General features: G+C 53.5%; 1 protein-coding gene across 2 annotated transcripts in view; it reads left to right on the top strand.

Annotated features, from left to right (window-relative positions):
* The window catches only part of STX6 (syntaxin 6), a 51831-nt gene that overhangs the window by 16766 nt on the left and 12084 nt on the right, over positions 1 to 22981 (top strand). For both annotated transcript variants that reach the window (XM_062211456.1, XM_062211457.1), the window contains exons 4-6: positions 10431 to 10493; positions 14101 to 14226; positions 21554 to 21660. In XM_062211456.1, the coding sequence (XP_062067440.1) occupies positions 10431 to 10493; positions 14101 to 14226; positions 21554 to 21660 (296 nt within the window). The remainder of the gene's footprint in view (positions 1 to 10430; positions 10494 to 14100; positions 14227 to 21553; positions 21661 to 22981) is intronic.

The following is a 22981-nucleotide window of genomic DNA, read 5'->3' as shown; positions in this document are numbered from 1 at the left end:
ATAAAAGAGAAGGGTGGGGCTGGCGCTGTGGTGTAGTGGGTAAAGCCACCACCTGCGGTGCTGGCATCCCATATAGGCTCTGGTTCAAGTCCTGGCTGCTCCACTTCTGATCTAGCTCTCTGCAATGGCCTGAGAAAGCAGTAGAAGATGGTCCAAGTGCTTGAGCCCCTGCACCTGTGTGGGAGACCCGGAAGAAGCTCCTGACTCCTGGCTTCAGATCAGCACAGTTCCGACCCTTGCGGCCAACTGGGGAGTGAACCAGCTGATGGAGGACCTCCCCCTCCCCCTCCTCCCCTCTCCCCCTCCCCCTCCTCCCCCCTCCCCCTCCTCCCCTCTCCCCCTTCCCCCCCCTTCCCCCTTCCTCTCTCTACCTCTCTCCTCTCTCCCGCCCCATCTGCCTCTCTGGCTCTGCCTTTTAAATAAATAAATAAATCTTAAAAAAAAGAGAAGGAAATTATAATGATACTAACTTGACAATATGTGTTTTACTTCACTATTACCACATTCAAGTAGAAAGTCATATACAGGATCTCTGTGTTCTGGGTTCAGGAAGCTGGCAGACAGGACCTTGTTGAGCTTAGGAGTTTGTGCGTCAGAGTTGATGTAGCCCTGTGTTACATAAGTGGCTGCCTCAACTTCATGTGCTCCCGAATTGCGAGTTACCCTGGTGTCAGGGGAGCAGCCTGGGCCCGTCATCCCTTCTCGCAGGCGGAGAGACATAGACAGCAGTGTTTTCTGGCTGAGAAGCGCTTTGCTCTGTTTTCCTGGGTGCGCTCCTTCAGCCTGTGTGCTATGCATCGCCCTCGCACCTTGGATGTGTGCAGTTCTCAATGTTTTGCTGAAGTTCTTTAAAAGAAAAGCAGAATACTCCAGTTTTTGTGTAAAACTCTTGATAATTTGGGGGTTCATCATCCGGACAACTATGAGATGCACAATGAAGTTGTGTGCTGTAGGAGTGTCCTAGTAGTGACTGTGCTGTGGGAGCGTCCCAGCGGTGACTGTGCTGTGGGAGCGTCCTAGTAGTGACTGTGCTGTAGGAGTGTCCCAGCGGTGGGTGTGCTGTAGGAGTGTCCCAGCGGTGGGTGTGCTGTAGGAGCGTCCCAGCGGTGGGTGTGCTGTAGGAGTGTCCCAGCGGTGGGTGTGCAGTAGGAGTGTCCCAGCGGTGGGTGTGCTGTGGGAGTGTCCCAGCGGTGGGTGCGCTGTAGGAGTGTCCTAGTAGTGACTGATGTAGGAGTGTCCCAGCGGTGGGTGTGCAGTAGGAGTGTCCCAGCGGTGGGTGTGCTGTAGGAGTGTCCTAGTAGTGACTGATGTAGGAGCGTCCCAGCGGTGGGTGTGCTGTAGGAGTGTCCTAGTAGTGACTGATGTAGGAGTGTCCCAGCGGTGGGTGTGCTGTAGGAGTGTCCTAGTAGTGACTGATGTAGGAGTGTCCCAGCAGTGGGTGTGCTGTGGGAGCGTCCCAGCGGTGGGTGTGCTGTAGGAGTGTCCTAGTAGTGACTGATGTAGGAGCGTCCCAGCGGTGGGTGTGCTGTAGGAGTGTCCTAGTAGTGACTGATGTAGGAGCGTCCCAGCGGTGGGTGTGCTGTAGGAGCGTCCTAGTAGTGACTGATGTAGGAGTGTCCTTGCGGTGGGTGTGCTGTAGGAGTGTCCCAGCGGTGGGTGTGCTGTAGGAGTGTCCTAGTAGTGACTGTGCTGTAGGAGCGTCCCAGCGGTGGGTGTGCTGTAGGAGCGTCCCAGCGGTGGGTGTGCAGTAGGAGCGTCCCAGCGGTGGGTGTGCTGTAGGAGCGTCCCAGCGGTGGGTGTGCTGTAGGAGCGTCCCAGCGGTGGGTGTGCTGTAGGAGCGTCCCAGCGGTGGGTGTGCTGTAGGAGTGTCCCAGCGGTGGGTGTGCTGTAGGAGCGTCCTAGTAGTGACTGATGTAGGAGCGTCCCAGCGGTGGGTGTGCTGTAGGAGCGTCCTAGTAGTGACTGATGTAGGAGTGTCCTTGCGGTGGGTGTGCTGTAGGAGTGTCCCAGCGGTGGGTGTGCTGTAGGAGTGTCCTAGTAGTGACTGTGCTGTAGGAGCGTCCCAGCGGTGGGTGTGCTGTAGGAGCGTCCCAGCGGTGGGTGTGCAGTAGGAGCGTCCCAGCGGTGGGTGTGCTGTAGGAGCGTCCCAGCGGTGGGTGTGCTGTAGGAGCGTCCCAGCGGTGGGTGTGCTGTAGGAGCGTCCCAGCGGTGGGTGTGCAGTGGGAGTGTCCCAGCGGTGACTGTGCTGTGGGAGCGTCCCAGCAGTGGGTGTGCTGTAGGAGTGTCCCAGCGGTGGGTGTGCTGTAGGAGCGTCCCAGCGGTGGGTGTGCTGTGGGAGTGTCCCAGCGGTGGGTGTGCTGTGGGAGTGTCCCAGCGGTGGGTGTGCTGTAGGAGTGTCCTAGTAGTGACTGATGTAGGAGCGTCCCAGCGGTGGGTGTGCTGTGGGAGCGTCCCAGCGGTGGGTGTGCTGTGGGAGCGTCCCAGCGGTGGGTGTGCTGTGGGAGCGTCCCAGCGGTGGGTGTGCTGTGGGAGCGTCCCAGCGGTGGGTGTGCTGTAGGAGTGTCCCAGCGGTGGGTGTGCTGTAGGAGTGTCCCAGCGGTGGGTGTGCAGTAGGAGTGTCCCAGCGGTGGGTGTGCTGTGGGAGCGTCCCAGCGGTGGGTGCGCTGTAGGAGTGTCCCAGCGGTGGGTGTGCTGTAGGAGCGTCCTAGTAGTGACTGATGTAGGAGTGTCCCAGCGGTGGGTGTGCTGTGGGAGCGTCCCAGCGGTGGGTGCGCTGTAGGAGTGTCCCAGCGGTGGGTGTGCTGTAGGAGTGTCCTAGTAGTGACTGATGTAGGAGCGTCCCAGCAGTGGGTGTGCTGTGGGAGCGTCCCAGCGGTGGGTGTGCTGTAGGAGCGTCCTAGTAGTGACTGATGTAGGAGTGTCCCAGCGGTGGGTGTGCAGTAGGAGTGTCCCAGCGGTGGGTGTGCTGTAGGAGTGTCCTAGTAGTGACTGATGTAGGAGTGTCCCAGCGGTGGGTGTGCTGTAGGAGCGTCCCAGCGGTGGGTGTGCTGTAGGAGTGTCCTAGTAGTGACTGATGTAGGAGTGTCCCAGCGGTGGGTGTGCTGTAGGAGTGTCCCAGCGGTGGGTGTGCTGTAGGAGTGTCCTAGTAGTGACTGTGCTGTAGGAGCATCCCAGCAGTGGGTGTGCTGTAGGAGCGTCCCAGCGGTGGGTGTTCTGTAGGAGTGTCCCAGCGGTGGGTGTGCAGTAGGAGTGTCCCAGCGGTGGGTGTGCTGTAGGAGCGTCCTAGTAGTGACTGATGTAGGAGTGTCCCAGCGGAGGGTGTGCTGTAGGAGTGTCCTAGTAGCGACTGATGTAGGAGCGTCCCAGCGGTGGGTGTGCAGTAGGAGTGTCCCAGCGGTGGGTGTGCAGTAGGAGAGTCCCAGCGGTGGGTGTGCAGTAGGAGTGTCCCAGCGGTGGGTGTGCTGTAGGAGTGTCCCAGCGGTGGGTGTGCTGTAGGAGTGTCCTAGTAGTGACTGATGTAGGAGCGTCCCAGCGGTGGGTGTGCTGTAGGAGCATCCCAGCGGTGGGTGTGCTGTAGGAGTGTCCTAGTAGTGACTGTGCTGTAGGAGCGTCCCAGCGGTGGGTGTGCAGTAGGAGAGTCCCAGCGGTGGGTGTGCAGTAGGAGAGTCCCAGCGGTGGGTGTGCAGTAGGAGCGTCCCAGCGGTGGGTGTGCTGTAGGAGTGTCCCAGCGGTGGGTGTGCTGTGGGAGCGTCCCAGCGGTGGGTGTGCTGTAGGAGTGTCCCAGCGGTGGGTGTGCTGTAGGAGTGTCCCAGCGGTGGGTGTGCTGTAGGAGTGTCCTAGTAGTGACTGATGTAGGAGCGTCCCAGCGGTGGGTGCACTGTAGGAGTGTCCCAGCGGTGGGTGTGCAGTAGGAGTGTCCCAGCGGTGGGTGTGCAGTAGGAGCGTCCCAGCGGTGGGTGCGCTGTAGGAGTGTCCCAGCGGTGGGTGTGCTGTAGGAGCGTCCTAGTAGTGACTGATGTAGGAGCGTCCCAGCGGTGGGTGTGCTGTAGGAGCGTCCTAGTAGTGACTGATGTAGGAGTGTCCCAGCGGTGGGTGTGCTGTAGGAGTGTCCCAGCGGTGGGTGTGCTGTAGGAGTGTCCCAGCGGTGGGTGTGCTGTAGGAGTGTCCCAGCGGTGGGTGTGCAGTAGGAGCGTCCCAGCGGTGGGTGTGCTGTAGGAGCGTCCCAGCGGTGGGTGTGCTGTAGGAGTGTCCTCGTAGTAACTGATGTAGGAGCGTCCCAGCGGTGGGTGTGCTGTGGGAGCGTCCCAGCAGTGGGTGTGCTGTAGGAGAGTCCCAGCGGTGGGTGTGCTGTAGGAACGTCCCAGCGGTGGGTGTGCTGTAGGAGTGTCCCAGCGGTGGGTGTGCTGTAGGAGCGTCCCAGCGGTGGGTGTGCTGTAGGAGCGTCCTAGTAGTGACTGATGTAGGAGTGTCCCAGCGGTGGGTGTGCTGTAGGAGTGTCCCAGCGGTGGGTGTGCTGTAGGAGTGTCCTAGTAGTGACTGTGCTGTAGGAGCGTCCCAGCGGTGGGTGTGCTGTAGGAGCGTCCCAGCGGTGGGTGTGCAGTAGGAGCGTCCCAGCGGTGGGTGTGCTGTAGGAGCGTCCCAGCGGTGGGTGTGCTGTAGGAGCGTCCCAGCGGTGGGTGTGCTGTAGGAGTGTCCCAGCGGTGGGTGTGCTGTAGGAGTGTCCCAGCAGTGGGTGTGCTGTAGGAGTGTCCTAGTAGTGACTGATGTAGGAGTGTCCCAGCAGTGGGTGTGCTGTAGGAGTGTCCTAGTAGTGACTGATGTAGGAGCGTCCCAGCGGTGGTTGCGCTGTGGGAGCGTCCCAGCAGTGGGTGTGCTGTAGGAGTGTCCCAGCGGTGGGTGTGCTGTAGGAGTGTCCCAGCAGTGGGTGTGCTGTAGGAGTGTCCTAGTAGTGACTGATGTAGGAGTGTCCCAGCGGTGGGTGTGCTGTAGGAGTGTCCCAGCGGTGGGTGTGCTGTGGGAGCATCCCAGCAGTGGGTGTGCTGTAGGAGCGTCCCAGCGGTGGGTGTGCTGTAGGAGTGTCCTAGTAGTGACTGATGTAGGAGTGTCCCAGCAGTGGGTGTGCAGTAGGAGTGTCCCAGCGGTGGGTGTGCTGTGGGAGCATCCCAGCAGTGGGTGTGCTGTAGGAGTGTCCCAGCAGTGGGTGTGCTGTAGGAGCGTCCCAGCGGTGGGTGTGCTGTGGGAGCGTCCCAGCGGTGGGTGTGCTGTAGGAGTGTCCTAGTAGTGACTGATGTAGGAGCGTCCCAGCGGTGGGTGTGCTGTGGGAGCGTCCCAGCGGTGGGTGTGCTGTAGGAGTGTCCTAGTAGTGACTGATGTAGGAGTGTCCCAGCGGTGGGTGTGCTGTAGGAGCGTCCCAGCGGTGGGTGTGCTGTAGGAGCGTCCTAGTAGTGACTGATGTAGGAGTGTCCCAGCCGTGGGTGTGCTGTAGGAGTGTCCCAGCGGTGGGTGTGCTGTAGGAGCGTCCTAGTAGTGACTGATGTAGGAGTGTCCCAGCGGTGGGTGTGCTGTAGGAGTGTCCCAGCGGTGGGTGTGCTGTAGGAGCGTCCTAGTAGTGACTGATGTAGGAGTGTCCCAGCGGTGGGTGTGCTGTAGGAGCGTCCCAGCGGTGGGTGTGCTGTAGTAGCGTCCCAGCGGTGGGTGCGCTGTAGGAGTGTCCTAGTAGTGACTGATGTAGGCGTGTCCCAGCGGTGGGTGTTCTGTAGGAGTGTCCCAGCGGTGGGTGTGCTGTAGGAGTGTCCCAGCGGTGGTTGTGCTGTAGGAGCGTCCCAGCGGTGGGTGTGCTGTAGGAGTGTCCTAGTAGTGACTGATGTAGGAGCGTCCCAGCGGTGGGTGTGCTGTGGGAGTGTCCCAGCGGTGGGTGTGCTGTAGGAGCGTCCTAGTAGTGACTGATGTAGGAGTGTCCCAGCGGTGGGTGTTCTGTAGGAGTGTCCCAGCGGTGGGTGTGCTGTGGGAGCGTCCCAGCGGTGGGTGTGCTGTGGGAGCGTCCCAGCGGTGGGTGTGCTGTGGGAGCGTCCTAGTAGTGACTGATGTAGGAGCGTCCCAGCGGTGGGTGTGCTGTGGGAGTGTCCCAGCGGTGGGTGTGCTGTGGGAGCATCCCAGCGGTGGGTGTGCTGTGGGAGCGTCCCAGCGGTGGGTGTGCTGTGGGAGCGTCCCAGCGGTGGGTGTGCTGTAGGAGCGTCCTAGTAGTGACTGATGTAGGAGTGTCCCAGCGGTGGGTGTTCTGTAGGAGTGTTCCAGCGGTGGGTGTGCTGTGGGAGCGTCCCAGCGGTGGGTGTGCTGTAGGAGCGTCCTAGTAGTGACTGATGTAGGAGCGTCCCAGCGGTGGGTGTGCTGTGGGAGTGTCCCAGCGGTGGGTGTGCTGTGGGAGCGTCCCAGCGGTGGGTGTGCTGTAGGAGCGTCCTAGTAGTGACTGATGTAGGAGCGTCCCAGCAGTGGGTGTGCTGTGGGAGCGTCCCAGCGGTGGGTGTGCTGTGGGAGCGTCCCAGCGGTGGGTGTGCTGTAGGAGCGTCCTAGTAGTGACTGATGTAGGAGTGTCCCAGCGGTGGGTGTGCTGTAGGAGCGTCCCAGCGGTGGGTGTGCTGTAGGAGCGTCCTAGTAGTGACTGATGTAGGAGCGTCCCAGCGGTGGGTGTGCTGTGGGAGTGTCCCAGCGGTGGGTGCGCTGTGGGAGTGTCCCAGCGGTGGGTGTGCTGTAGGAGTGTCCTAGTAGTGACTGATGTAGGAGCGTCCCAGCGGTGGGTGCGCTGTAGGAGTGTCCCAGCGGTGGGTGTGCTGTGGGAGCGTCCCAGCGGTGGGTGTGCTGTAGGAGTGTCCCAGCGGTGGGTGTGCTGTAGGAGTGTCCCAGCGGTGGGTGTGCTGTAGGAGTGTCCCAGCAGTGGGTGTGCTGTGGGAGCGTCCCAGCGGTGGGTGTGCTGTAGGAGTGTCCTAGTAGTGACTGATGTAGGAGCGTCCCAGCGGTGGGTGTGCTGTAGGAGCGTCCCAGCAGTGGGTGTACTTAGGAGTGTCCCAGCATGGCTGTACCTCCTGCTTCCTGCGGGTTGGACTCGGGATGCCTGGGTTAGTGCCTTGCTCTGGGCAGTTGGGGAATGACCCCATAGATGGGAGTTTGCTTTCTCTGCCTGTGGGTCTGTCTCTCGGTCTCTCTGCCTTTCTAATTAAAAAAAGAAAGAAATGGAAAAGAACTAACAGTTGAAACGGTAGATTCAGAAATAGTATTTTTCAACATTTAAAAAATTTTTGCATTTAAGTTTATTCTATGAGAATGAAGTTAGTGCTGTCCCTGAGTTGCACTGGCCTGTGCGGGGCTCACAGGACAGTCCATGGGGCCATGGTGTTTGCTGCGTGAGTTCTCGCTGGCTGCTGTTAGCCAAGCTTTTGTGCCGTCTCCGTCCCCACGGCGACCCCTGTGTACGGAAGAAATGGACACTTCCACACATGGAGTAATTTGCCCAACCTTGCGTATCTTCTGAAATAGCCAAGTCTTTTTTTTAAGAAAGGGAAATGGGATTTCCATCCTGTTTCTTTCTTTCTTTCTTTTTTCTTTTTTTTTTTTAATTTTTATTTATTTATTTAATTTTTTGACAGGCAGAGTGGACAGTGAGAGAGAGAGACAGAGAGAAAGATCTTCCTTTGCCGTTGGTTCACCCTCCAATGGCCGCCGCGGCCAGCGCGTTGCGGCCAGCGCACCGCGCTGATCCAATGGCAGGAGCCAGGTGCTTCTCCTGGTCTCCCATGAGGTGCAGGGCCCAAGCACTTGGGCCATCCTCCACTGCACTCCCTTGGCCACAGCAGAGAGCTGTCCTGGAAGAGGGGCAACCGGGACAGAATCCGGCGCCCCGACCAGGACTAGAACCCGGTGTGCCAGCGCCGCAAGGCGGAGGATTAGCCTAGTGAGCCGCGGCGCCAGCCTCTTTTTTCTTTTTTTTAAAGATTTCATTTATTTGAGAGAGAGAGTTACAGACAGTGAGAGGGAGAGACAGAGAGAAAGGTCTTCTGTCTGCTGGTTCACTCCCAAATGGCTGCAATGGCCAGAGTTGTGCCAGTCCAAAGCCAGGAGCCAGGAGCTTCTTCCCAGTCTCCTACACAGGTGCAGGGGCCCAAGTAGTTGGGCCATCTTCTACTGCTTTCCCAGGCCACAGCAAAGAGCTGGATCAGAAGTGGAGCAGCCGGGACTAGAACCGGCACCCGTATTGGATGCTGGCCTGCATGTGGAGGATTAACCTACTGCGCCACAGCGTCAGGCTCCATAACTAAGTCTTGAACCGAGATCTTTAAAAAAAAAAAAAGTTTTATTCGAATACTACTCCAAATCATTGACTTGCATTAATTTTTTTGTTGTTGTTATTTGAAAGGCAGAGTGAGGGAATGAGAGAGAGCTCCCATCCTCTGGCTCACTCCCCAGTGCCCACTACAGCCAGATCTGGGCCAAGCCAAAGCCAGCAGCCTGGCACTCAGTCCAGGTCTCTCTTGGGGGTAGCAGGGACCCAGCTCCTTGAACGATGACCTGCTGCCTCCCAGGGTGTGCGTTCTAGCAGGAAGCTGGAATCAGAGGCAGAGCTGGGACAAAGCCTGGCACCTTGACATGGGACCAGGTGTCCTAGCCAGCAGTGCGCCGAAGACCTGGGTTATCTGACAGGCGTTAACGATTTATTTAATCATTGTTCTACCAGGAGGTATTTTGGTTACTTTTACTTTTTGATCATTCCAGGGACTGTCGGCACAGCCTAGATACTGGTGTGATTATAAAGAGTTCAGTGAGAACACACATCTTAAATACTGGTGATTATTTTCACAGTGTTCTGAGAAAAGACTTCATCAGTTAGCTTCTGGTGCATCTCTGAGCCCCTTCACCACACCGAGTGCTCACTGTCGCTCACGTTTCCTGGTCTGAGTGGAAACGTGTCTGTCGGCTGCACTTCTCTGATTATCAGTGAGCCTCCAGTGTTTGGTCTTTGGTCCTTCGTGTGTGGCAAATTGTCCGGCTTCGTCATACGCACTCTGTGCCGGTCAGCCTGTTTAGATATGCCAGCATCTCTGCCTTCGTGTCGGTAATAACGCTGGGATCGTACACCTTTGCATGTCTGTTTTAGTGTTTATTTTGTACTGTTCCCTTGAAATAAATGCCTGTCAGTGGAATAACCAGGTCCAGGCAATGAACGTTTTGAGGCATGCACAATGGGAATTTATTTTCAAAGGGTTGGCTCAGTTTGCCACCCACTGGTATGAAATGGCAGCAGCACAGAGAAAGGCGCTGGCCGTGGCATGCGGCTCGGTGACCCCGCAGGCACTGCCAGCACTGGAGCCCCTTGCTCTCCCTCAGGTTTCAGCCTGCACCGTCGCTCCCTGACTGCCCAGAGACACGTTCTCTAGAGGCCAGAACGTCGATTCGTGTACTCTGCAGGTAGTGGCCTTCAAAAGGAGAACGCTGAGCAGTGTGTCCTGTGTGCCTTAGGAAGCACGAGTCCCCGGGGCCCGGCTCAGGCACTGCTGTGCATGGTATCGCGGGTGACAGCAGCGTCGTTTTAACGTTGGTGGTCGGGAAGCCTCCTGCGGCCTAGAGAGCAGCAGCACACGGCATCACCAGAGCCTCTTGCCGCACCACAGGGTGTGCATTTGCCCCCAGGGGCCTGGCTTATATCACTCGCTGCTAGGTCCAGCGCCTCTGCTCAGCGGGTGGACGTGCGCCTCCCGTGAGAACCCGAGACAGCCGGCACTCAGCTGCCACAGTAGCAAGCGTGAAGGCCCTGACGCTGTCTGCCCCACACCATCACGGTCAAGGACTTAGAAGCAGCTTCTGAAAGTCTGAATTCCTTAGTGTTGGGCTGTGTAAGATGGTCTGTGGCCCACAGGAAGTCCTGAGGTATTTCGACAGGCCTCTCCCTTCAGTCGTGTTGTAGCCGCATTGTACTTGGGTATGTTGGGTTGTGGTTAATGCAGCACTGCGCTTCACCTTGCGTGGTGGACCCATCCTCTCCTCTTTCCATGCAAGGTGGTTTGGTGCCGCTCTGGAAATTCCTTCTGCTGTTCGCAGTAGTCTCAGTGCAGGAATCCAACGCGGGAGCAGGATCAGGGTGGCTGGTGGGGAATGTGCTCTGTACGGGGTGCCCGGCTGCACCGTGTGTTGTGCAGACAGTCGGCCTGGGCATGGCTTCTGTTCCATCCTGGGAGCCTACTGGGGTCTCCGTGGCCTGAAGGCGGGCCTTGCCAGAACGCATGGGTGTGGTGTGAGTGCTCGGCCACCTTAAAGCTGATCCTTCTCTCTGCCTCCTCTCAGAAGGTTTTTTGCTGTAAGAGACAAAATAGACCGTGTGTGTTTGGGTAGCCTGTGGGATGGCAGCCCCGTTGTCTGAGGTGTTTCCATTTGTTCTGTCACAGGACATGAAGGATCAGATGTCGGCTTCTTCTGTGCAGGCGTTGGCTGAAAGAAGAAACAGGCAGGTGAGGGAACAGCGGGCACGCGCCCATCAGCACGGGCACAGCGGGCACGCGCCCATCAGCACGGGAACAGCGGGCATGCGCCCATCAGCACACACACCGACACCTGGGCTCCACAGTGCTGACCGCGCAGGCCCGTGTGGGCAGGAGGAACGGGCTCTGGGGTCACGGTGGGTTCTGCCTGGGCTGCACTTACCTGACGGGGGCAGGGATTGGACAGCTGACAATATAAATTGCAGTAAAGACATTGGAGAAACCTTCAGTGTGTGTGAAATTCACTGTCTCTTCATTTTAAGTATTTTTTTTAAGTTACACACTTGAGTGTTAGTAATTCCTTTCTAATTATTAAACTAGTCCTTTGAAAAAACATACTGTTCACCTAAAGTTTATACTTGAATTTAGACTATGATTTAGATACATTTTGTGGGGTAGAATTTGTTTTGCTTGTTGTGAAACTGTTAAGTGATTTTTGTTCAGAGATGGTTTTCATAAATTCTTTGGATAACTATTGCAAAGAATAAGAAAAACTATATGAAAAGTATTATTGTCTTCAAATGACTTCGCTTAACCTCATGCTATCCTAATTCTAGAAAGCTACTAAGAGTTCATTTAGTAGCCACTTAAGAAGTCAGATCACTAGTTTCACTAGTTTTATAACTAGCAGTCACTTTTTTTTTTTTTTAAAGATTGATTTATTTGAAAGGCAGAGTTACAGAGTGAGAAGGAGAGACAGAGAGGAAGATCTTCCATCTACTGGTTCACTCCCCAAATGGCCACAGCAACTTCATCCAGGCCTCCCACACGGGTTCAGGGTTGAACACGGGTTCAAGCACTTGGGCCATCTTCCACTGCTTTCCCAGGCCATAGCAGAGAGCTGGGTTGGAAGTGGAGCAGCCAGGACTCAAACTGGCACCCACATGGCATGCCGGCATCACAGGCAGCAGCTTAATCATACCAGTGCCCCCCAGGAACCAAGAGTTTTTAAGATAAAAGCTTGCTTTACACCTGTAAATGTATATTGAGCCACTTAATTTGGAAACAAGTGTTGTAAAAGCTTGAAGAAGGGAAGAATTCTACAAATGTCACCTAAGTTCATTTTCCAGTTTCCTTCCCTGAACTTCATTGTCCAAGTCTTTGCTGTTCTCCTTGCCTATCTCCCTTGCTCTCCTTCTGAACAGTGCAGCTAGGAAAAGCTGCTAGCTCCAGCCCGTTCCACCCGGCTCCCACTCTTGCAAGGAGCTGTGGACAGCCACAGCTGTCTGGGTCTGGAGTTAGCGTTCTGTGTGCACTTGAGCTCGTAAGTGCCTGTGGTCGTTTGCAGTGAGGTCGAGACACTCTTCTCTGAATGCGAGGGCCTGTTCTCTAGGTGCAGAGCTGAGCCCACAGACACAAAGGGCTGTTTGTATATTGTCTCTCCCAGTGTGCTTTAGGCCATGAGGGAAGTGTTGCAGTCTTGTTTCCAGGAGTAGCAGCGCCAGCCTCGCTCTGGTGCCCACGCAGGCATCACTGTGCAGACCTTTCTCTGACTCCTGCCGTCAGCTGATGAACACGGAGCAAGCTGCCTCAGAGTAAAGTGTATGTGAGTGTTCATTAGAGACAGAGCTGCTACCCACTGGGTCACTTCCCAGATACCCACAGCACCAGGGCCCAGCCAAGCCAGTAGCTGAGAGCTCAGTCCAGTTTCTGCCACGGGCCTGCACTGGCAGGAGGCTGGCGTAGGAGCCAGGGCAGGTGTGGGGCGGGGCATCTTAATAGGGCCCCATCCACGTAGACCATGGGGGACTTGGGAAAAGTAGCCGCTGGTGGAGTCCAGCCCTCTGTCCATGGCCTAATGATGCCCATAGCCTTTTTCTTCTCTTTTCTATTCTTTTTTATTTTCTTTCTTTCTTCTTCTTCTTCTTCTTCTTCTTTTTTTTTTATCTTTTATTTATTTGCGAGGCAGCATTACAGAGAGAGGGAGAGAGAGAGAGAGGTCTTCCACCCTCTGGTTCACGCCACAAATGATTGCAACAGCCAGGGCTGGGCCAGGCTGAAGCCAGGAGCCAGGAGCTTCTTCCTGGCTCCCATGTAGGTGCAGGGGCCCAAGCACTTGGGCCATCTTTCAACACTTTCCCAGGCCATAGCAGAGATCTAGATTGGAAGAGGAGCAGCCAGGACTTGAACCGGCACCCACATGGGATAGTGGCACCACAGGCAGAGACTTAGCCTACTGTGCCACAGCGCCGGCCCCATAGCCTTTTCTCTGAAAAGTTACAAGGCACAGTGACCTGTGTGGAGGTCATCAGAGTCTTGGGGGCAGAATGAACAGGATCTTTCCCATCTTGGCCGCCTGTGGCCAGATCAGGGCAAAGCCACCCACAAACCCTGGGGTTAGTCACATCTGGCTTTGCCTGAACTGGTGCCCTAGGCCGTGGAAAGCTCTCAAAAGAAGAACTTCAGGGGCAGGAATTTTGCCTGGCAGTTAAGACAGTGCTTGGGCTGCCTGGGCTCAAGTCCTAGCTCTGCTCCAAAGTCCACTTTTCTGCTCATGCACACCCTGGGAGGCGGCAGGTGATGGCCCAGATACTTGGGTCCCTGCCACCCCTGTGGGAGTCCCAGGTGGCGTTCTTGCTCCTGGCTTCAGCCTGGCCCAGCCCCAGCTGTTGTGGGTCTTGGGAGAGTGAGCCAGCAGATGGAAGATCACCCTGTCTCATTCCATCTCACTGCCTTTCAAATTAAATAAATGAGTAATCGGCGAAGAGCTAATGGCATCGTCTCAGGACTCATGACCCTCGGAACGTAGTGCTCTGCTCCTTGCCCAACCTCTTGATGGGGTTCCCCTGGGAGCCTGCTGTGGGCCCCTTTGTGGGGAACTGCCGAGCTCAAGGACCCCAGGCAGGAGGCTGCTGCCAGCGTGCTGTGGTTCTCGTGCAGGGCAGTGACTGACAGAAAGGCTGTGGGGATCAGCACAGACGGCCGGCCGAGCCGGGATTCCTGCCAGGTCTCTGTGTGAGGAAGATGTTCCCAAGCTAACCCATTTCTGGCTACAGACTTCCTCCAGTTCATGCGTGGGAAACTCGACCCTGGCATCTGGGATCTCTTGGCTTTCAGGACCCCTGGTGGAAGGCTCTGGCTTTGGGTCCAGCAGTTGCCTGGGCTGCCAGTCAACCCTTGCGGCTCACCTGCCTGGTGCCACCTGGGCAGCCTGCAGCCTTTGGTGTTAAATTTGGCAGTCATTGGTGTATCTTGTGCCTTCTGCACGTGAGGGCAGGGACTCCCCATTCCTTCCCCCAGAACAGAACTTCTCTGGGTCCTACTTTCACGGAGAGGATTCCTGATCTCTGGAGCCCGTTGGAGTAGAGCCTGTGTTGGACCTGCAAGCATCCTGGGAGGAGCTGAGGCAGCATGCAGGTCCTGTGCGTTGCGAGAAGACAGTTCGTTGGTGGGGCCCACTGGGTGGACTTGAAGCCATGTTTTAAATAGCGCCACACACACACCACCCTCTGCAGCACCATGCAAACACTTGACTCAGGGAAACCAGATGGTGAGAAATGTGGGACCTCTGTCTGTCACGTGCTCTGTGCTGTCAGCCGTTTGTGACTCCTGACTCCCACTGTCCCCACTTCCACAGGCACTGCTGGGAGACAGTGGCGGCCAGAGCTGGAGCAGCAGAGCCCCGGACAAATATGGGCGCCTGGACCGAGAGCTGCAGCTGGCCAACTCCCATTTCATCGAGGAGCAGCAGGCACAGCAGCAGGTACTGCAGGGACACAGAGGTTGCGGGGGGGGATGCATCTGCTGCTTATCCCATGCTCGGCTTTGTCATGTGTGGGGAAGGCATCCACACAGGATTTTGGTTTGTTTTTTTTTTTTTTTTTTTTAACAGATTGATTTGTTTATTTGAAACTCAGAGTTAACAGAAAGAGAGAGAGAGAGCGAACTTCCATCCACTGGTTCACTCCACAAAGGGTGGCAACAGCCTGGGGCTGGGCCAGGCTAAAACCAGGAGTCTGGAGCTTCTTCAGGGTCTCCCACGTGGGTGCAGGGTCCCAAGGGCTTGGGCCATCTTCTGCTGCTTTCCCAGGCCATAGCAGAGAGCTGGATTGGAAGTGGAGCCGCCGAGACTTGAACCAGTGCCAATGTGGGATGCTGACACTGCAGGTGGCAGATCTACCCACTGTTACAATGCTGGCCCCGGTCCCCACATGGAATTTAAAAAAAAATTTTTTTTTAGCCCTAGAAATCTTTAAGGTGTACAGATTTCATGCATTTCATAAATAAAACTTTAGAAACAGTGAATCTTCCCACGGTACTCGTCTTCCCACACCTCTTCCTCCTTCCTCTCCTATTCCCATTCTTAATTTTTACTAAGCTCTATTTTAAATTGGCTTTATACACATACTGTTAATTCTATACTAAGTAAATAGTTCAGCAAATAGTATGGAAAACTGTTCCTCAACAGTTCAGACAAGAGCTATTCAAAGTCATCCCATCTCAAAGTGTGAATTTCACTTCTACAGATCACCTTTTGGGTGCTCAGTTATCATAGGTCAGGGAGAACGTACGGTATTTGTCCCTTTGGGCTGGCTTATTTCACTAAGTATGATGGTTTCCAGCTTCACCCATTTTCTTCTAAATGACTGAATTTCATTTTTTACTGCTGTGTAGTATTCCATGGTGTATATATCCCATAATTTCTTTGTCCAGTCTTCAGTTGATGGGCATTTGGGCTGATTCCATGTCCTGGCTACTGTGAATCGAGCTGCAGTAAACATGGGGGTGCAGATAACTCTTTCATATGCTGATTTCATTTCCCTTGGGTAAATTCCCAAGAGTGGGATGGCGGGGTCGTATGGCAGGTCATACTCAGGTTTCTGAAGTATCTCCATACTGTCTTCCACACTGGCTTTACCAGTTTACATTCCCACCAACAGTGGATTAGGGAATCTTTCTCCCCACATCCTCACCAGCATTTGTTGTTAGCTGATGCCTGTATGAAAGCCATTCTGACAGGGGTGAGGTGAAACCTCATTGTGGTTTTGATTTCTGACAACTAGTGATCCTGAGCATCTTTTCATGTGTCTGTTGTCCATTTGGATTTCTTGTTTTGAAAACTGCCTGTTGAAGTCTTTTGCCCATTTCTTCACTGGGTTGTTTGTTTTCTTGTTGTTGAGTTTCTTGATCTCTTTCTGTATTCTGGTTATTAGTCCTTCATCAGTTGCATAGTTTGCAGATAATTTCTCCCGTTCTGCTGTTTGCATCTTCACTTTGCTAAATGTTTCTTTTGCAGTGCAGAAGCTCTTCAATTTGATGTTATCCCATTTGTGAAATTTGGCTTTGGCTTCCTGTGCCTCTGGGGTCTTTTCCAAGAACTCTTTGCCTGTGCCAATGTCCTGCAGAGTTTCCCCAATGTTCTGTAATAATTTGATGGTCCTGGGTTGTAGATTTAGATCTTTGATCCATGTTGAGTGGATTTTTGTGTAAGGTGTGAGGTGGGGTCTTGCTTCATGCTTCAGCACATGGAAACCCAGTTTTCCCAGCACCATTTTGAAGAGACTGTCCTTGCTCTAGGGATTGGTTTAGCTCCTTTGTCAAAGGTAAGTTGGTTGTAGATGCATGAATTGATTTCTGGTGTTTCTGTTCCATTCCATTGGTCTATCCATGTGTTGTTGTACAAGAACCAGGCTGTTTTGATTATAACTGCCTTGTAGTGTGTCTTGAAATCTGGTGTTGTGATGCCTCTGGCTTTGTTTTGTGGTATAACATTGCTTTAGCTATTCAGGATCTCCTGTGTTTCCATATGAATTTCAGCACCATTGTTCTATAGATATATATATATACTTCTATAGACTTATAGTTTTTCTATAGATGTATTTTCAGATATATCTGAAAAGAATTTTGTTGGTATTTTGATTGTATCACATTCAATCTGTAAATTGCTTTTGGAGGAATGGACATTGTGATGATATTGATTCTTCCAATCCATGAACATGGAATTTTTTTCCATTTTTTGATATCTTCATCTGTTTCCTTCTTTAAAGTTTTCTAATTCTCATCCTAGAGATGTTAGACATCCCTGGTTAAATTTACTCCAAGGAATTTGATTTTTTGTAGCTATTGTGAATGGGATTGAACTCAGAAGCTCTTTCTCAGCCGTGGCTTTGTCTGTATATACAAAAGCTGTTGGTTTTTGTGTATTGATTTTATATCCTGCTACTTTACCAAACTCTTCTATGAGTTCCAATAGTCTCTTAGTGGAGTCTTTTGGATCCTCTACATATAGAATCATGTCATCTGCAAATAGGGATAGTTTGACTTCCTTCTCTCAGTTTGTATCCCTTTGATTTCTTTTTCTTGCCTAATGGATCTGGTTAAAACTTCCAGGACTACATTAAATAGCAGTGGTGAGAGTGGGCATTCCTGTCTGGTACCAGATCTCAGTGGAAATGCTTCCAACTTTTCCCCATTCAATAGGATGCTGGCTGTGAGGTTTTCATAAATTGCCTTGATTGTGTTGAAGAATGTTCCTTCCATACCCAGCTTGCTTAGAGTTTTCATCATGAAAGGGTGTTGTATTTTATCAAATGCTTTCTCTGCATCTATTGAGAGAATCATATGGTTTTTCTTCTACAGTTTGTTAATGTGGTGTATCGCATTGATTGATGTGCAAACATTGAACCATCCCTGCATACCAGGGATAAATCCCACTTGGTCTGGGTGGATGATCTTTCTGATGTGTTGTTGCATTCTATTGGCCAGAATTTTATTGAGGATTTTTGCATCTATGTTCATCAGGGATATTGGTCTGTAATTCTCTTTCAATGCTGCATCTTTTTCAGGCTTAGGGATTAAGGTGATGCTGGCTTCATAAAAAGGTTTTGGGAGGATTCCCTCTCTTTCAATTGTTCTGAATAGTTTGAGAAGAATTGGAGTGAGTTCTTCTTTAAATGTCTGGTAGAATTCAGCAGTGAATCCATCCGGTCCTGGGCTTTTCTTTGTTGGGAGGACCTTTATTACTGATTCAGTTTCCGTCTTGGTTAAGGGTCTGTTTAGGTTTTCTGTCTTCATGGTTCAATTCAGGTAGGTTGCATGTGTGCAGGAATCTCTCCGTTTCTGATAGATTTCCCAGTTTGCTGGCAAACTCCTTGTAGTAATTTCTGGGATTCTTCTATTTCTGTGGTGCCTGTTGTTGCATTCCCTTTTTCATCTCTAGCTATTGATTTGGGTCTTCTCCCTCCTTTTTTTGGTTAGTTGGGCCAATGGTGTGTCAGTTTTGTTTATTTTTTTCAAAAAACCAGCTCTTTATTTCACTGATCTTTTGTGTAGGTTTTTTGGTTTCAGTTTTGTTGATTTCTTTTCTAATCTTAATTATGCCTTTTCTCCTATAGCTTTGGGTTTGGTTTGCTGTTGTTTTTCTAGGTCCTTGAGATGCATTCATGGCTCATTGATTTGCTGCCTTTCCAATTTCTTGATGTAGGCACCAATTGCTATAAACTTTCCTCTTAACACTGCTTTTGCTGTATCCCATACGTTTTGATGTGTTGTGTTGTCATCTTCATTTGCTTCCAGAAAGTTTTTGATTTCTCTTTTGGTTTCTTCTGTGACCCAGTCTTCATTCAGGAGCGTGGTGTTCAGTCTCCATGTGTTTGCTATGCTCTAGAGAGTCCCGAGTTGCTAATTTCCAGCTTCATTCCATTGTGATCCGAGAAGAGGCATGGTGTGTTTTTGATTATTTTAATTTGCTGAGGCTTGGTTATGGCCTAGCATGTGGTCAGTCCTGGAGAACGTTCCATGCACTGCTGAGAAGCATGTGTGTTGTGCAATGTAGGATGGAAAGTTCTGTAGATCTCTGTCAGTCCATCTGGTCTATAGTGTCGATTGAATCTGCTGTTTCCTTGTTGATCTTCTGTCTGGTTGATCTGTCCATTGCTGCAAGTGGGGTATTGAAGTCCCACATTACTACTGTATTTTAGTCTATGTGTTCCTTTAGATCCATTAATATTTCTTTTAAATAGCCAGGTGCCCTGTAATTAGGTGCATATGCATTTCTAATAGTTATATCTTCCTGTTGAATTAATCCCTTAATCATTACATAGTGCCCCGCTTTGTCTGTTTTAGCAGTTTTTGTGTTAAAGTCTATTTTGTCTGATATTAAGATGGCCACACCAGCTCCTTTCTGGTTTCTGTTGGCATGGAATATCTTTCTGACCTTTCACTTTCAGTCTGTGTGCATCTTTGTTGGAAAGATGTGTTTCTTGCAGGCAGCAAATAGATGGGTTTTACTTTTTGATCCACTAGGCGGTCTGTGTCTTAACTGAGAGTTGAGGCCCTCTCTTTTTTCCTCTACTTTGGCAGGTCCACCGTTCCCCACTGGGCTCCATGCCAGGCCCACACCAGGCTCTCAGGCTCTTCCCACAGCTTTACTGCCAGCAGCTTGGACTGCTGCAGTCTGGTCTCTGCTCACTCCAGAGCTGGTGCTGAGGCTCTGGGCTCCTGGGGTCCTGAGCTGTGTGTGTGTGTGCACACTGTGTGAGTCCGTGTGGCTGTGCCCCCCCTGGGTTTGCACACCCTCCCCGTAGCTCCACTGTGTCCCTCTAATTTGCGTGGAGTCTCCCCTGCTGTTTTCTCCCTAACTCTTCCCTGAGACTGCTCTCTCTCCATTTTAAAACTTGAGAGAACAGCTTTTAAGAGAACGGAGCTCGATTAAGTCTCTGAGGAAAGGCATCTCAGGCTGACAGGCAAGGCCACTGTTTTTGTTCTTTTAAATAAAACTTCTTCTCCCATCCAAGTACTAACCAGGCGCAACCCTGCTTAGCTTGAGATCAGACGAGATCGGGTGCATTCAGGGTGGTGTGGCTGTAGACTAAATACAACTTCTCAGCCTCCTTTTACACACAGTCTTTTGTTCATCTCAGCAAAGGCACTTTCAAAAAATACTTGCTTTTTCATTGAAAACTTTTGGTTGTTTCAGTTGTATTTGAAAATAATTTCTCTGGTGGACATTGAGGATGACATGTGGACTGTGCTCCCCACAACCAGCCGTAGAAAGGACAGGAGCTGCGTGTGTTGCTGCCCTGGGGATGAAAGGGCCGTCTGCACACGCAGCTGCTGACCTGCACACCAGGTGGTGGTGTGGGTGCAGATGTCCTCATGTCTGTGCACCGGTGCTCTCCTGACCTTGAGTTATCCGAGTGTCCGTGGGCAGGGAGGAGGCAGCAAAGTCAAGGCTGCTGGCGGGCGTGCCTGAGATGCCGTGGCCCTGAACAGGGCCCTTGGGTTTGTCCTGAGGAATGACACAAACTCCACGTGGCCGTGCCATCCTGGGGTTTGCACGCTGTGTGAGTCTGTGTGTGGCTGTGCCGTCCCGGGGTTTGCACACAGTATGAGTCTGTGTGTGGCTGTGCCATCTCTGGGTTTGCACGCTGTGTGAGTCTGTGTGTGGCTGTGCCGTCCCGGGGTTTGCACACTGTGTGAGTCTGTGTGTGGCTGTGCTGTCCCGGGGTTTGCACACTGTGTGAGTCTGTGTGTGGCTGTGCTGTCCTGGGGTTTGCACATTGTATGAGTCTGTGTGTGGCTGTGCTGTCCCGGGGTTTGCACACTGTGTGAGTCTGTGTGTGGCTGTGCCGTCCCGGGTTTGCACACTGTGTGAGTCTGTGTGTGGCTGTGCCGTCCTGGGGTTTGCACGTTGTGTGAGTCTCTGCATGGCTGTGCCATCCCTAGGTTTGCACACAGTGTGAGTCTATGTGTGGCTGTGCCGTCCCCGGGTTTGCACACTGTGTGAGTCTGTGTGTGGCTGTGCCGTCCCGGGTTTGCACACTGTGTGAGTTTAAGTGCTGTGCCATCTCTGGGTTTGTACACTGTGTGAGTCTGTGTGTGGCTGTGCCGTCCTGGGGTTTGCACGCTGTGTGAGTCTGTGTGTGGCTGTGCCATCTCTGGGTTTGCACACTGTGTGAGTCTGTGTGTGGCTGTGCCGTCCCGGGGTTTGCACACTGTGTGAGTCTGTGTGTGGCTGTGCCGTCCCGGGGTTTGCACACTGTGTGAGTCTGTGTGTGGCTGTGCCGTCCCCAGATTTGCACACTGTGTGACTTTAAGTGCTCTGCCATCTCTGGGTTTGCACACTGTGTGAGTCTGTGTGTGGCTGTGCCATCTCTGGGTTTGCACACTGTGTGAGTCTGTGTGTGGCTGTGCCATCTCTGGGTTTGCACACTGTGTGAGTCTGTGTGTGGCTGTGCTGTCCCGGGGTTTGCACACTGTGTGAGTCTGTGTGTGGCTGTGCCGTCCCGGGGTTTGCACACTGTGTGAGTCTGTGTGTGGCTGTGCCGTCCCGGGGTTTGCACACTGTGTGAGTCTGTGTGTGGCTGTGCCGTCCCGGGGTTTGCACACTGTGTGAGTCTATGTGTGGCTGTGCCATCTCTGGGTTTGCACGCTGTGTGAGTCTGTGTGTGGCTGTGCCGTCCCGGGGTTTGCACACTGTGTGAGTCTGTGTGTGGCTGTGCCGTCCCGGGGTTTGCACACTGTGTGAGTCTGTGTGTGGCTGTGCCGTCCCGGGGTTTGCACACTGTGTGAGTCTGTGTGTGGCTGTGCCGTCCCGGGGTTTGCACACTGTGGAGTCTGTGTGTGGCTGTGCCGTCCCGGGGTTTGCACACTGTGTGAGTCTGTGTGTGGCTGTGCTGTCCCGGGGTTTGCACACTGTGTGAGTCTGTGTGTGGCTGTGCCGTCCCGGGGTTTGCACACTGTGTGAGTCTGTGGCCATGCCGTCCCTGGGTTTTGTGTGCTTTGCATCAAGACCTTGCTTTTCCCAGCCGACGGCCACATGCTCACGTTGGCTCAGTCTTGGTCTTTCCCCTTTGGACTTCAGCTGACCAGAGAGCATCTCTGGGTGGTCTGGAGTGCCCCTGTTCTCAGGTTGGACCAGCAGGCTCTGGCTCCGGCTCCGCTGGCCGGCCCTGTGCGCTGTGTGCTGTTGGAGGCGGTGGTCTGGTCCTTGTGTTCTGGGCCTGCCTCTGACCGCACATCAGTGCAGCTGCTCGGGGCCGGGCGTGGGACCAGGGAGGTGGCTTAACGGCTCATTCCGCTCTGTGCAGCTGATTGTGGAGCAGCAGGATGAGCAGTTGGAGCTGGTCTCCGGCAGCATCGGGGTGCTGAAGAGCATGTCCCAGCGCATCGGCGGGGAGCTGGAGGAGCAGGCAGTGTGAGTACCGGGCGGCGCTGGAGACCCCAAGAGCCGGGCCCTCACCTGGTGCTTTGTTCGTGGCTGTTTCTGCTCCATTTTACCCACTGGCCCTCCCAGGAAAGGAAATCTGAGGAAATTTACAACAGGTGGCTCAGGCAGCTCTGGACACAGGTACCCGTTCCCCTGAGAGCGTGCCTGGCCAGTGTCCGTGAGTGGGAGAGTGGACCAGACAGGACCTGAAGCCGTGGGTGAGACCAGCGCAGCAGGAGAGTGAGGTGGGTTAGGAGCTGATCTGTCTCCCCAGGGCTCTCCTGCTATGTGGACTAAAGCTTTGCTTGGTATCTGAAGTTGTAGCTTTATGCAAATCTTATGGACTTACTTCTAATGAACAAGAAAGGCTTCCCTCTCATAAAATAAAAACCAGAAAACATACTTTGTTTGCGCTTAAGAACAGTTTCTTTTACACTGGAAGATGACAGCAAAAAGAGCATTTTTAAGTGATGCTACAAAATACCTTGACCATTTTACACACTTTTTCCTGGGGAAAGACAGCCTGCCAGGATAGTTCAGAAACTCCTGTCTCACGGTCATTCTGTGGCTGCAGTCATTGTGTGTTCTCACTGGAAAGCCCTAGAACGTAGCACGGGGCAGACAGTGACGGCTTCCTGTGCGACGTCATTGCCCGGTGATGTCAGGGGGCAGGTGAAGGTGCCATGGTGAGGCCAGAGCTGCTGCCCAGAGCCCCCACCTGGGTCCTGAGAAAGGAGGGTTTTCGTGGCCACCTGAAGGCCCCACGAGAGCGTGGGGCGGGGCGCTGTGGGAGCAGGCTGACAGGGAAGGTGAGGCGGGGAGGCCGTCTGTGGTCTGGTGAGGTCCTGCACTGGGACAGTCGCTTGTTTGATTCCTGTGTAAACGAGTTCTGACTCTGGAGTTCAGGGGCCTCCGGGTAGGTGCTGAGAGGCTGCAGCTGGAGACGTGAGTTGAGAACGCCCCTCAGCTCTGGTCAGCCAGCACAGATGGGTGTTTTATACTGGCGTGAAACCTGTGGAGGCGTAGCACGTGGGCTGGGAAACGTCTTGGATCCCAGAGGGTGGACGAGTGCCTGGCTGTGACCTGCAGACCAGACAGAGTAGAACCCCAGGCAGCCCTGGGCCTCCAGGAAGCTGTGAGGTTGTGGCCCAGTGTGGCCCCTCCTGCTCTCTGGAGCAGGGTCCGTCAGTGTTGGAAGCCCCTCAGGAAGAGGGAGGTGCTGGCAGCCCAGCTTGTGTCTTTGGAGAACAGGAGGAAAAGTAGGCTGAAAGGAAAACAGGAGGGCCAGGGCTGGACCTGCGCTGGCCAG

This window comes from Lepus europaeus, chromosome 14, assembly GCF_033115175.1.
Source record: "Lepus europaeus isolate LE1 chromosome 14, mLepTim1.pri, whole genome shotgun sequence".
In the NCBI taxonomy this organism is placed as follows: domain Eukaryota; kingdom Metazoa; phylum Chordata; class Mammalia; order Lagomorpha; family Leporidae; genus Lepus; species Lepus europaeus.
The sequence above is the reverse complement of the archived record's forward strand: the minus strand, read 5'-3'. Positions and strand labels throughout refer to the sequence as shown.